Raw genomic sequence first — 14684 nt, forward strand, 5'->3', positions numbered from 1 at the left:
GCCTCCTCTGTGGCCTGTGCAATGATCATTTCTGGTATTGATCTGGAGTCACTGCATCAGATTACATGGAGGAAAAATCATGATTTTTAGGGGAAAAAATGATTTTTCCTAAAAAATATACTGAGATCCTTCAGAGCAGAGACCCGGTTCGGTGGTTTTGTCTCCCTCTGGCGGTGACGGCGTGAACTGCAGCCGGAACTGGAGGCGGATACCGGAGTGACCTGTAGTGGATAGATGAAGATGCCAGATGCACAGGTGCATCGGTTGTGTTTGCTGTTTTTTGCGTTCGTTTTCCGCCTCGGAGCTGCAGCAGAGGTCTCCGTATGGACGGTGGACATCAACTCGGTCAGTGTTTTTCCCGTCAGCACGCACATCTTGCAGTTACACGGCCCGTCGTGCTAAATCATCCATAGCAGCTGTTAGCCGGGCTGCTAACTAGCGCTTTAGCATCTGAGGGCTGCAGACACACGGTGCAGGTGCAGGTGATGGTCCAGGCTCCTCCGGTCTCTCTTAGACATTCATTTACAGTCATACATTTAAATTATTATTATTATTTATGGTTTCACCTTTGTTGGACAGCAGTGCACGTCTAATATGTCACCGGTGTGATTTAGTGCAACGCAGATACTCTCTGAGGACATAATGTTATTTATAAGTGTGCTACAGATGGGAAAAGGAGATTGCACCTCTACAGAGAGATGTGGGATTAAAAGGCAGCAGGCCATTCATTAGTCAGTCACAGATCAGGATGCTGTGGATGTTTCAGTCTGTACATGGCTGCATATGTTCATAGGACTGCAGCCAGGCTTGGCAGAAAGGGGAAAAGCATCAGAATAAACTCCTCACCAGGGCTGAGAAGTAACTACATACATTTATGCATCAAGTTTGAGGTATTTCCACTTTCTGCTGTTCTCCTTCTGCACTACACCGATATTTTAGCTTCTCTCCACTATAAGCTTAGTTACTTTGCATTTTATCATGTAATATAATATAATCAGCAAACAAATAATGATGTAGATTATGAAAAAACTTTATTGATCCATTTGGGGAAACTCACAAGCTACCCAGCAGTAAGTAGAGTAATATTACATTTACCACCTTTAACAATAAAGTGATGTTTGCACATTGATATACGTTATTCTGCATAATGAGTACTTTTATTTTTAAGAATTAGCCACCTGCAAATACGGGTCAACATGTCTGCTTTTATAGATACCTACTGTATTTTTATCTGCATTTGACACAGTCGACAGCTGTAGCTGATGTTGCACTGTGTTTTGTGTTTTGGTGAATAGCACGGTCCTGTAGCCAGAGGTGTGATGTTCCTCATATACAAAAATACAACAATGTTAGTGCACTTTGTCCAAGGCTAGGCAATGTATTTGTATATCACCTTTCAGACACAAGGCAATTCAATGTGCTTTACAGAGACATAAAACACAGTAAAAGCATAAAAGCTGCATGTAAAAGACAATAAAAGCATGTGGATGAATAGTTAGAAATTAAAAGACGTTATGTAGCTCTATTATTGGAAAGCCGCAGTAAATAGTAATGTTTTAAGGCCTGATTTAAATGTGCTGACAGAAACTAAAAGTGTCCATGTTGATATGTTGTGTGGCCTGAAGTGGCTACAAGCAGGAGAGCTGATATTAACGTGTCATATTAGCAGAGCTGGAGTTGTTAGATTGTACATTTCCCCGTCGTGGGACAAATAAAGGAATATGTTCTGTTATCTTGTTGTATCTTATCTTAACCAATTTGTCTTTGATGTGTTTTCAGACACAGGATGCTGTGTTTCGAAAGACGCTGTACGCCAACACCACCATCTTCATGACGTGTAAGTAGTCTGACCTCTTCATCATGCACTGTTTGTTTTTTACTGCCCTAAAACCGGATCAGGGACTCAGCATAGTTTATTCTACCAGCTACTTCCTACATCTGCACACACCTTAATATAAATGTTAACTACAAATGAAAGACATTAATTTCTTCCACCCAACAGGCACCCAAATCAAAAACTAACCACAATCAAAATTTGTCAGTTAAAAAAGTTATTAAAAAAAAAGTTAGTCACAAACAAAACCACAGTAACAACATGCCGGAGACAAGAGCAGGTCAACAGGATGCTGCAGTGTCAAGTAACCTGATAGCAGAAGGAATAAAGGAGTTTGCAGATCAGTTTGTTTCCTGTGCTGCCACATAATAGTGCCGGCCTGAAGGAAAAACGTAGTGACACAGCAATACATGAGTACAGTTAGTAAATGAGTTGTTATGTACATGTGAGCTCCTTTTATGCAGCTCCTGGGGGAAGATTTTGCATCACATCTCTTAGTTTTGACCCAGTTAAAATACACCTCAAGCTGGTTTGAGTTTAAAAACAAGAGTTTTATCTGAAAATATCAGAATATAGTGTTTATGACTATTATGAGCTGGATGTCCTGTAACCTGCAGAAAAACCTGCAAACTGCACCTTTTGTCACTGGCGTTTAAAATAATGATTTTTTTTTTTTCAATAAAAAGCCCATTACAGTTTCAGCAATCTAAATATTTCAAAGGTAAAATTCACCCTAAAACTCTTAAACACAATTTTTTATCTCCCAGACAAAATGTTAATATAGTAATATTACAGTTTTGCTGATAAAAGGTCCCAACTTCAGTTTTAAGACAAAGTAAGTTTGGAAAATGCTCAATTTGAAACCTTTGTGTTTTCAAGGATAGGAATATGAAAAATTTAATTAAAATATAGGCAATTTCTTAAAAATGCTTGATTTTGAACATAAGCTGGTGTTTGACCTCATTGTCATATTTGTTTGTATACGAACTCTGTAAAATGTAAAACTATTTTGCAGTTACAATCAGAACTGATATCAGAACAGATAAATCAGATTTTGTGGTTCAGAGACCTTGAAAGTGCTTAAATGTTACTCTTAAACAGCAATTCAAACTATGAAGCCTATTTTATGATATTTTCAGCATGTTTGCAGTGCAGTTTGGTCAGAGAAAATACAGTAAATAACATTTAGTGGTAAAATATCACATTTTGTTGAGAATAAATGCATCAGTCAGAAACTGAGACTTTGATTCCTACTCAAGCGGAAGCAAAAAAATAGACCAGGATGCAATGCAGCAACATGACAGGAAAAAAGCTGAAGTCACATTTTGAAATAGAAGTTGTTAGGAGAAAGTATGGACATAAATAAGTAGATTACAACACCCAGAGTAACTCCTGCAATGCTCTGATGAGCACAAACTGGCATGTGATGATCTGGAGCGACTGGTCAGGTGTAATTCCTGTGTAATAATCCAGCGCTCCGCCCTTTGAGTGACTGAATGTCGTTCATCTCGCTCTGCAGTTCGTCCTCTGCAGGGTGACGCAGGCTCGTGTGAGAGAAACCTGGCCTTCAACATCAGCTGGTACCTGCGCTCCTCCGTTTGCTACAATGAGGTCTTTAACACACCGGTGAGTATTGACTTTTGCATGTTGGTGTGTGAGTCTCAACTGTTTGTTTTGCCATCAGTGTTAAAGGGACAGTTGCATGAGATACTCACCCATAGTCGGTGTCTTACTGCAGGAGATGGAAGTCAGCCTGCCCCTAGTTTGGAGGATAAGATAAGATCAATACGAACAGTGAATAATAAACTAGTGGACAGTGATATAAACAGGAGGAGACATAAAATATGCACAGGTTAGACAAGAGGAAGTATAAAAATAGGAAGAATATACATTAAAAAGAAGGGGGAGGTATAAAAAGATGTGTTGCACATTGTGAAGTGAGGTAAAAGAATGAATATATTGCACAGAGTGCAGGCAGAGGAGCAGGCTGAAGCCTCAAACATACGCTGCTGTAAAAATGTATTTTATCTACATGAAAAAAGGCCCACTTAAAAAAACCAATATCAGTTTAAGTGTACGCTATATTTAGAATATTGTCACTGCCTTACATTACCACCAGACAGCCCTTTTCATGGGGGAACTGAAACAATAACAGTAAATGCTAAACGCTCTCTTCAAAGCCACCAGACTCCATTGGCAAAAACAGTACTTGCTGGAGTTGCTGGACTGCTGCTGACTTGATCCCTCAGTTTATTTGTGTTATGGTGTGACTTTGGAGTCTGGTGTCTTGGACGACAGCACGGATGGATATAACGGCTTCAGTTCCCCCGTCTGATGGTGAGCTAAAGGGGTGAAAATATAGTGTGCGCTTAAACTGATACTACATTTTTTAGGTGGGCCTTTTTTTAGGTGGCTTAAATACGTTCTGCTGCTGACACAGTGGTACATTGCATAGCTTCAGAGCCAGTAACCAAACTGGGGGTGTGCTGTCTGGAGCCAGCTGTACTTAATACACTACAGACTACAACTATTGATAAATGCCTCATATAATCCCACTTAACAAATACGAACTATCCCTTTAATACATAAAATGGGCTTTTAACACTCAAAATAGAATAACTTGTGTAAGGAGGACAAGGTTAGCCACGCCTTCAGGATTTTAAGCACTTTTTGCCACTGTTCACTCTCAAAAAGTTCACTCCGTGGACTTTCCACCAGTTTGGGGGTTTTTGCTTCACATTCAGCATCAACAGTCTGTCAGTCAGAGCAGCTGGTGCGTCCTCCCTGAAAGTGTGTTCATGGCCTCGGGCTCCGCATCCGTCTTTGTGCCAGCGCTGGCTCGATGTCCTGAAGCGTCTCAAACTCAGCTGCTGCTATGGCTTTGATGTACTTCACCTTGTCGCTGTCGATCTTGAGGCAGGGAGCTGAATGGAGTGGATATTTTGAGGTCACCTGATCAGAACACTTTTCATTCAGATGAAATGTCAGTGTCCTCTGCTGTCAGGCTCAAGAGCCTTGGTGTAGTTTTCCTTCCTTTGTGCTTCGCTTTGTGGCGGATGACAAAAAAAGCCGTGAGGAAGTCCTGAACACAGATGTGGCAACACAATTTACAATATTTCTACAAGTGTAATGAGAGCAGATACCAAACAGGAAGATGTGAGTCAACAAACTGTTCTGTTAGATTCTTCTATCAGTCTTCATCACTCACACTCTCGAACATCTGCACGTTAATTCCCATTTGTCATCAATGGGGTGCAGTGAAAAGCTAATATGTAGCTCAGATGTGCAGCTTTACTTCGTATCTGTTGTTTGAGCAAAGTGAGCTGGTTTGGATTTTTGCAACTGTTCTCTCAACATTCATTTGTTTATCAGCCAGGTTTGTTTGGCTGAAGGTCTTTGAAATGTGATTTCTCTTCACTGTCTGAACTGGAATCACATGCTTAGCAATGGTGTTTCTGATAGTTTAATTAATGTCTAATGTTTGCTGAGTTTGAATCTGGGAAAAGAATCTACTCCCACTGATTTCACTTCTTATTTATTCTGATCTAATTACTACTCCGCACATTTTGTTATTTATTTTGAAATATCATGTGCAATGTGGTGTTTTCTTTGTTTTTACTTTGACTTTTGGAATAACTATAAACTGGAGATATATCAAAAATTGCACTCCTCCTGCACTCATGAATTCATCCTAATATGCAATAAAGTTAGGCACACGTCCCACTGCGTACCATTGAATATACACATCTTCTTCTTGTTGTTTTAACAGTGTAAGACTTCCATCTGTGGTCTGCTGGTATTCTGCCTGTTTAGTTTAGAGGATTAACTGACTGCAGTTTTATAGTTACTTATCTAATTCTGTTGCATATGATTTTAATTTAATTTTCACTTCTCTAATCCTTTTGCTCGGTCTCTGATCATTTTATCCTGTGAATCTGTTGCTTGTTCTCTACACTTTTCAATCATTGATTCTCCGTTTACTGTATTTCTTTATTCTGTACAGCACTTTGAATTGCTTTAGCATACGAAATGTGCTGTACAAAGAAAGCAGCCTTGCCTCGCCCAGGGTGATTAACCCCCGCTGCCCCTGCTGTCCTTTTGCAGGACAACAAAGCGATGAACATGTTTGGGATGGACCACATGCTGAAAGACGGCTGGAGCGGCTTCTACAGTCAAGGCTACATGTACTTCGACAACTGCTCCTCCCTCTTCTTACCGAAGGTCTGTGACCAACTCGTTGTCTTACAATGGATGATAACAATCAATCATCACGATGTGCAGTTATCTAATGTTTGGATATTTCCTCACTCTCTCCTCTTGTGTAGCTGTATTATGCAGACTTTAATCCATATCAACCCCTCACTAGCCCAAAGGTGAGTCACTGATCATAACCAGAACGACCGTAATGTCATTTGCTTTGTTTGCTTGTGTTGTCTGTTCACCTCAGCAATATTTTCTATGTTCTGTTTAGAGTGACCCATCGAATCAGAGCCTTTTTTGGCCCGACAAGCCGGTGAGACTTTTGTTTGAGAACTTTATTTAAAGGGATATTCTCTGTTTATCAAATAAGACATTATCATCTCAAAGTAATAAACTATAAAATAAGGAATATTGGAAAGAGCAAAACCAACAACAGAGTTAACAGAGTTAAGGTGCATCACAGTGTATTTAGCCATATGTAGCACAGACTTTCTGCAAAGGTTTAAGTTCATGGTTCCAGACTATTCACATAGTTTATTAATGGGTTCCAGGTTTCGTAGAATCTCTTAATGGAGCTCTTGAGTGTACATATGTTGTTTTTGCAGCTTGATGTTCTCCGTCACATCTTAGATGCATTGGTTGGACCGTGGAGGGGCTGCATCCTTCCACTTAAAGAGAATAGAGCGTCTAGCTAATAAAGAGGAATAAGGAGGCAATAACTTTCTGTAAGTGAGCAGGGACACTGGAGTATATGAAAAATAACAGGTAGCAGGTAATAATAGGTAATATAGGTTTATTAGGACCACAACGTATGATAGAAGGTCGCTGGGGCCTGTTTGCATGTGTCACCTAAAGGGCTTAGTTGTGGGAACACTCTCTAAGTTTAGCTTGAATGAAGTGTAGCCGATGCAGCATTTTAAACTGCATTAACGAATGTCTCAAACATGTAAGTCTTAAAAGTATAATCCTTAATGATTTCCATCCTTTGCAGGATTTCAGTGCAGTGGCCAAAGCGTGGGAGGACAGCCCGTACCTGTTCATAGTGAAGGTGCAGCCTTTGTTCCGCGGAGTTGACGATGAAGACATCGGGCCAGAGCAGTTCAACTTTGCTTTCACAAGTGAGAAACAAGCTTTAGAGTCTTTCATATTTATTAGATGAATTAGTAAAGGAAAGAAAATGGAACTGAGAATTTAAACAAGTGACTTTTTATTTTTCTTTCGCCAGTGGAAGTTAAGATGAAGGGACCACACGACTTCTCTTCTCCAGCAGACTGGCCCTTGATGATGGTGTGTGCTATAGATAATAGAAATTATAATATTTTCAATTTCAAAAAATGCCTTAAACACAAATTCGATGGCTACAACTAAATCGGAAACAGAAATTGTAGGAATAAATTAAATCACAGTCTGGAACAAAGATAAACTTTCAACCATAACAGTTTTCACATTGAAACATTCATGATATTTAACAAAAAAGAAACAGAAACAAGATCCAACTCACTTACACTCAGTGGTGCAGAGTGCATGCTGAAAGCTTTGGAAACAACTTTTTAAATGAGCCCAAGTGGAACAATATAGATGAAGCAGCCCAACTTTTCTCTCCTCCTCGTGTCCATCACAGTTCTTCATGGCCATGTGCATTGTGTACGTGCTGTTCGGGGCCCTGTGGCTCTTCTGGTGCGCCTGCTATTGGAGGGATCTGCTGCGGATCCAGTTCTGGATCGGCGCGGTCATCATCCTCGGCATGCTGGAGAAGGCCGTGTTTTACTCAGAATACCAGAGTATCCGTTACAAAGGAGACTATGGTTGGTTGATTTTTATATTTGATTGTCTGTGAAATAGTTTTTTCTTTTGACACTGGTGTCACTGTGTGTGTTTCTTTTTTCTTTACAGTTCAAGGTGCTGTGATTTTTGCTGAGCTGCTCTCTGCTCTCAAAAGATCTCTAGCCCGAATCCTGGTCCTCATCGTCAGTCTTGGCTATGGCATAGTCAAGTAAGCGTACTTTTTAAAACTGAATCTTTGATATTATTCTTTACAAGTTAAAAACTGGGGGGAGACTTGCTGCTAATACTCTCATTTCACTCACGTAGGCCCCGGTTGGGTACGACAGTGCACCGGCTGGTAGCTGTTGGGCTCCTCTACCTGCTCTTCTCCTCTGTGGAAGGTGTGCTCAGAGTGACAGGCGTAAGTATCAACTATTAATAAACTCCACCAGGCTCTCGCTTGGCCATCAGCTATCATTCTCAGTATTTATTTCAGCCCGATAGAAGTACCAGATGTCATGTAGGACACAGCAACACTTTCAGATAATTCATACAAATAGATTCATCGTGTATCAGTATATATAACTATCTCCAGTCTACCAACTCCCCCCATTAGGGGTTGGGTTTAAGCAGCTTAAACACCAACAATTATATGCAGATACAAAAAAAAAAAACTTTTGTTATTGTCACATGTTGCATTTCTATGTGTTTTATCTTAGTGTCTCACTAAAGCAGTGTGACAAACCTGCTTGTTAAAGTTGTAATCTCTTTCAGGTTTCAGTCTTGGTTGATTTAGCAACACCTGTTGTTACCATGGTAGCGACACACACTCCTTGAGCAACTGCTTTGTCAGAAATGCAATAGAGGAGCAAGTGGTGTGTGTGTGTGTGTGAAATACTAATTTAGTGAAATTCACTAATCTACCATAATGATTTCATGTCCTACACAGTGCCAAGTCAGCGATAACCCACGCGACAAATACAGTGCATGTGTTTTAACTGCTTCACAATAAAAGTGGTGAAATAGCAGCGGTTGGAAATGTTTGGTTTGTATTAGCAGTAACTGAGTGAGGCTGATAAACATGATTAGTATCAACAGCCAGGCGGCACAGGTGTGTTGGGCAGCATTAATAGTGTGCACAGATCACTCTATTTCAACCACACCACCCGTTGTAGATTCAATGCATCCCCAAATATAACCAAGTGGATGAAAGAGGAAAAAAGACTTAACACTGAGTCTTGTTTACTCTCTTGCTGCTATTAAGGAGACCATTTCTATTTCACCTCTAGGCCAAAATTCATCATTTTCTGTGGCCACGGATGGTTTTCATCCGGGCAGATATAATGAACCTACTGCCTTTCAAATAATGCAGATTGGACATTATCTGTTGCAGCCTCCACGGGCTGATTGAAGCTGATAGTGGTGGTGTATTTTTACATAAAAATCTTGCCTCGTGCAGCTTTCGAGGCACTCCTTATAAATAAATTTGATTTGAGTAGAGGAGACGATAGAGAGAGAGAAGGTTACGCAGGGATCAGTCTCTGGGAGGCAGACAAGTGATGATAATGGGGAATGACGAATTTGATCTGAGAGTGATTTTCAAAAGCAGCCTAAGACGCTGCAGCAAGTTCAAAAAGTCATGAAAACACAGAGTCATACAAACAAACACAAGATAAGTAAAGACAGTAAGAAGAATGGGGAGAGGTTGTGTAGTTTGGTGAGCAGATGTGTTTTGTCAGGACGCAGAGCCAAAGATCTTTGCTATTTTATCTTGTGTTTAAAATAGCAGTGATTAGTAAGTAATTCTTTTCTCTCTCAGTCATCTTCACACACACACACACACACACACACACACACACTCTCTTTGCCGTCCTGTAGACGTTTAAAACATCCACCCCTTGTGTTTTCTCTTTCCAGGGTTTCTATGGGACGGTTGCCCTGGTGGCTAATCTCAGCCTCTCCCTTATTGACTCCTGTGTCATGTGGTGGATATCCTTTACCCAACCAGCCATAACGGCCACTCAGAGCTGATCAGGATTTGCATTTTCAGAGGCAAAATAAAGCTTTTGATTGTGGTTATTTGAGCGCATATACAGTCTGTTCTCCTTAATTTTCATGTACATTTTCATCAGTCTGTCTCAAACCACTCGTCTCCTGAAGCTCCGCAGAAATATAGTGAAACTCTCTTTGTATCAGCACTTCACCAACACTCTCATCTTCTCTGTTGTCGGTGAGTAGCGACTGCTCTGAGACAGATTTGTTTTTGTAGGAGTACTCTGTTAGCAGGGTCACCTTGAAACTCAAATAATACATGTTTTAGTTTCTACTTTTCTGTTTGGATTAAATAGACAATGTATAATGTCATATTTAGTGAGCTTTAGTTTCATATTTACAGACATCAAAGTGAGACCGATGTTTACTTTCTGTCCACAGCTTCTATCATATTCATCATCTGGACCACCAAAGTCTTCAAGCTGGTAGACTGCCAGACGGTCAGTGTGTGTTTAATTATTGATTGGTTATTGCATTGTGTTCCAGCCCTGTTCATTCATGAGGTTTCCGTTTCTTGTTTATACGGAGATGAAAAGTGAACTCGCCTTCCAACGTGATATCATCCATCTCTGCGTTCACTCGTCTATTTTTATCCTCTCCGCAGGGTTGGAGGGACTTGTGGGTAGACGATGCCTTCTGGCGTCTGCTGTTCTCCACCATTCTGCTGGTTATCATGGTGCTGCTGAGGCCCTCCGCTAACAGCCAGAGGTCAGAGTCGATCTGGAGCTGGGGCCGATCCTGCAGCACAAACCCATTTCTGTCACTTCGAGTTGCCAGTAATTCATTTTTGCTTCTGTTTTCTCTCAGGTTCTCCCATTCTCCTCTGATCGATGAAGATAATGAAGAGGAGGAGGCCAAGGAGCCCATGCTGAATGAAGCTTTTGGTGAGACAAAACCTGCATCAGACAGTGTTACTTGAGGTTGCATTTGTACAGTGCAGATCTGAATTAGTTCATGATTAATTTTTGTTCTGTTTTTTTTCTGTGGGATGATTTTCTTTGTCCTTTTTGTCTTTATACAATAACTCAGAGTAGAGAAATTCCTGGTCATTCCTGTGCTGTGTGTAAATTATACAGATATCAGCTGCTTGTCTAAATTTGACTGAAGGCTAAAGGCCAGGCTTTTGTTTCAGGTAATCTGACTGGAGGCTTTTTGATGTAGTCGGTGCTTGAATAGTGTATTGTAGATCCCAGGGCCGTGAGGTCTGTAGGCATGACGACAATTTTCCTCGCATTTGTTACACACAGCACACTAAATGTGGAAACACTTAAGTCCCAATCTTCTCTGCTGGCGTCTTAATTGCTCCACATTGTTCTGAAGGATCTCTGTGTTAGTGCTTACAATGTTTTCCAGTAGCTTTTATCTATTTTTGTACAAACCCACTCATCTAAAAATAATGTGGGTCTGATCCCAGTTGACCTCAGATCCTGTAAGGACGAGCTGGGTGCTGTGCTGCACAACCCAGTGCTGCTGAGGCCACGATCTGTTCATGCTGATATATGGAGAATTTAGAAATGTTCATCCTGTAATCATATCATAGTATAAATGGGAAATGTGATAACTTAGTTGCGTTATAATGATATTATTGGGGAAGATGCGTTCATGTGATTTCAATTGGCTCATTTTCGTTCTTTTAGAGGGAATGAAGATGAGAGGCTCAAAGCCTGACTCTAATGGCTCCCAGAAACTGTTGAGTAAAGAGGTGGGTTGACTGTCTTGACTGCCAGCATCACTCTTCTTTTAACCATTTATAATAATAATAATATCTAATAATTTTGTATTTCTAAACTCTGTATTTGCCAGGATGAAGACCTAAAATGGGTAGAGGAAAACATTCCTACAACTGTTGCCGACGTGTAAGTAAAGTAAATTTAGATTTTAGACATTTAGCTGATGCTTCAGTCTCTTCAGGGCTGCCTTAAAAATACCACCTAATGGTTTCACATTTCAATGTTTTCCAAAAAAACGATTCAGCATTATGCTACCTGGAATTTGTGTGAATAAGGTATCTTAATCCTTCTTCACATGTCATATTGTCTCATTTTATGTAAGTGTGTTGATGTAGCTAGAGAAGGACAGCTCAGACTAGAAAGATGTGATGTTAATGCACAAATAGCAACACTTTGGAAGTAGAAACAAGCTGTAGAACGTATTTTAAAATGTGTTTTGAACCAGGCCTGGGTTGGACATACTGTGTGAATGCATTCACTGCCTCCTTCTCTGCTTTTTTTTCTCTCCATACAGAGCTCTACCTGTAATGCTAGATGAAGAAGAGGTAAAGGCTCCTTTTACTTTCCCCTTGCTCGTCCCATGATCACATTTTTAACATTTAAAATGCTCCCGGTCACGACCTTTTTTGTGCTATCAGTCCACAGTCACGCTCCTGTGCATGCATTAATCTGCATTCTTTCTTTTTTTTCTTTCTAGGAAATCCTGAAAACCAAGATGGAGAGATCCAAAATGGAGTAGAAGTAATGATGTGAGAATGAAAAGACGGCCATTTCACTGAGGCAGCAATGAATGCGTTCTGAGTGAACTGATTACCAAAAAATGTGGGCAAAGCCAACTGTTCCCTCCAGACACTTAACATTTTTTATGTCATTTCACGGGTATTGTGTAAGCAAGCATGAGTAGTGTGTTTATATTAAGACGGTACTATGCAACCCATAGTTGGATGGGTTGGCTGTTGATGTCAGGATTAGTATTCTGTGAGGGGGTGAAACCGAAGCAATTACACAGCAGAGAACTTTGATTAATATTTTATTTGTTTGAAAGATGTTTCTTCAGTGGCACAAACAGCCAAAATCAAGTATCATACACGTTGGCCATGTGGAAAATAGAATAGTTATCAAATTCCTGTCCTGTGGTTTTAGTCTATTACAATATTTACCAGGGCGTGCGGTTTCTTGAGCATGGAGGTCAAAGGGAAAACATGAGAAAAGTTCCCCCACCCACTGCAAATCACCGCAGGGCCCGATTTATAGGATTGCGGACTTATTCAGAATCTGTCACGTCCAAATCATGATGTTTGCTGTGTGTATCAGCCAAGAAATCAGACGATGGTACAACTGGAGGGAAAGCACATGCTGAAAACACCAAGTTATTGTGTAAATTTAAGCCAACACAGCGACAGACACTTATCTTCAGAGGTGTGCGATGCTATTAGATAATGTTTACTAAATTGCTGTTTTCAGAATGTGTTTTATTGATCTACATATTTAATGAGTCACATATATTTAATAGTGAAATGAGAAAGCAACTGGATGGTATGATTAATCATTTAGCCAGATAACTGAAAAACAATGTTTTAATGCTTTTACCTACCCAGTGAAGACTTCCGTGGCTCATTTCTTGTAGCTGCATCATTAAATTATATACGCACTGTATGTCTTATATTTAACACATAATTAACACTTTGTTGTTTGGCTAACTGGGTAATCCTCAATAGAGAAATAAATAAGCTACTGTTATTCTATGTAAACACACTGCATCAGTGAACATTAATACTTGAAGCATATCATGGTTGTCGGGTTATAATGTGCTACATCAGTGTTTTTTGGGAACTCTTGTGTTAACTAAAACAGCTGGACTGGGCTGGGAGAATGAAACGACCCTCTCGGTCATGAAACTCTCAAAGCCAAGTATGTACTTATATCATAAAATCGGTGTCATCAGAAGCGTCAGGTTTTGTATACAAGAGCGCTACACCAGATTAATTACAGAGCAGTTCAAGCAATTGAAAATGTGACTGATATTAGTCATTTTCAAGCTTTAACTGACAAATGAAAGACTGCTTGGTCCTCAGCGCGTGGGGATAAATATATTTAGAAAAGAATGTTTTGAAGCAGAAGCTGTCATGAGTCTAAAATTAAGGATGTTTATTTTAATCTCTATGGAAAAATATTTTGTAGCTTTTCACATAACCGCAATTATTTAGGTCCACTTCATGTTGTTGTCATCAAAGTGAATTTTTTTTTTTTTTTTTTTTTTTTAAGCTACTGAATCACAGCCTCACAGATGTGGCGTGGGCCTAAATTCAAATATACATGTGATCTACTGGATGTATGTAATCTTACCTCACTCCCAACACTAACTAAACCAGATTTGTTAAGGTCCTCACCCAAATTCAGAAGCACGGGGTAGTTTAAAAAATGAAATTGTGTACATGCTAAATAATTTTAATTTCACTACAATTAGATTCCTTTTATCCCACTGACACTACAAAATAATCTTGCCTTGCCTCTGGCAGAATTTTATTCCCGTCCTTGTGCAATCTACTGCAGTATGTGTGGATATTCTAAATTCCTTAATTTATGTTTTTTTATATTTATATCCAAGTATTGTTGAGAATATTTTATTTTAGAGAGACACTAAAGCTTAATTTCTGGATGTGAGTCTGCATTGTAATGTGAAGCTGACGATACTGTATGGCTTTTTTGCGTATGTCCTGCAAATAAAATTTCTATTGAATCATCGTTACAAAGTCAGTTTGTGTGTATGTATGAAAAATGTTTTTAATATTTCTGTGCCTGTTAATAAGCATATTGTTAGAGAAAGAAAGCCTGTGCGACTTTTAGAAAGCTCTCTTGTTCAAGCTTCTAATTTTACAACATATTTATGTAAAAGAGATGAATGAGGGCATCCTTTAAGACATACAAGTCTGAGTTGATTCTTTTAACATTTCTGAGTACATGCAGGTAATATATATATATATATATATATATATATATATATATATATATATACATATATGTGTGTGTGTGTGTGTGTGAGAGACAGGTGAACCAGTGTTTTTAAGCCTCGCTAAAATCGTAAAGCACCAAATTGAGTGACT

The 14684-nt window shown here is 39.6% G+C and overlaps 1 protein-coding gene across 1 annotated transcript; it reads left to right on the forward strand.

Moving 5' to 3' along the window:
- The first annotated feature begins 232 nt into the window (after nucleotides 1-232).
- Nucleotides 233-14282, forward strand: LOC139211497 (transmembrane protein 87A-like). The gene is made up of 20 exons (XM_070841691.1): nucleotides 233-345; nucleotides 1780-1837; nucleotides 3354-3460; nucleotides 5939-6055; nucleotides 6160-6207; nucleotides 6306-6347; nucleotides 7026-7152; nucleotides 7260-7321; nucleotides 7656-7839; nucleotides 7928-8027; nucleotides 8126-8219; nucleotides 9716-9787; nucleotides 9920-10028; nucleotides 10232-10290; nucleotides 10455-10558; nucleotides 10658-10734; nucleotides 11488-11552; nucleotides 11654-11706; nucleotides 12095-12125; nucleotides 12278-14282. The coding sequence occupies exons 1-20, from the start codon at nucleotides 235-237 to the stop codon at nucleotides 12317-12319; spliced, it is 1662 nt and encodes a 553-aa protein (XP_070697792.1). The 5' UTR covers nucleotides 233-234; the 3' UTR covers nucleotides 12320-14282.
- Nucleotides 14283-14684: the final 402 nt, after the last annotated feature.

The sequence above is a fragment of the Pempheris klunzingeri genome, chromosome 13, assembly GCF_042242105.1.
Source record: "Pempheris klunzingeri isolate RE-2024b chromosome 13, fPemKlu1.hap1, whole genome shotgun sequence".
Classification (NCBI taxonomy): Eukaryota; Metazoa; Chordata; class Actinopteri; order Acropomatiformes; family Pempheridae; genus Pempheris; species Pempheris klunzingeri.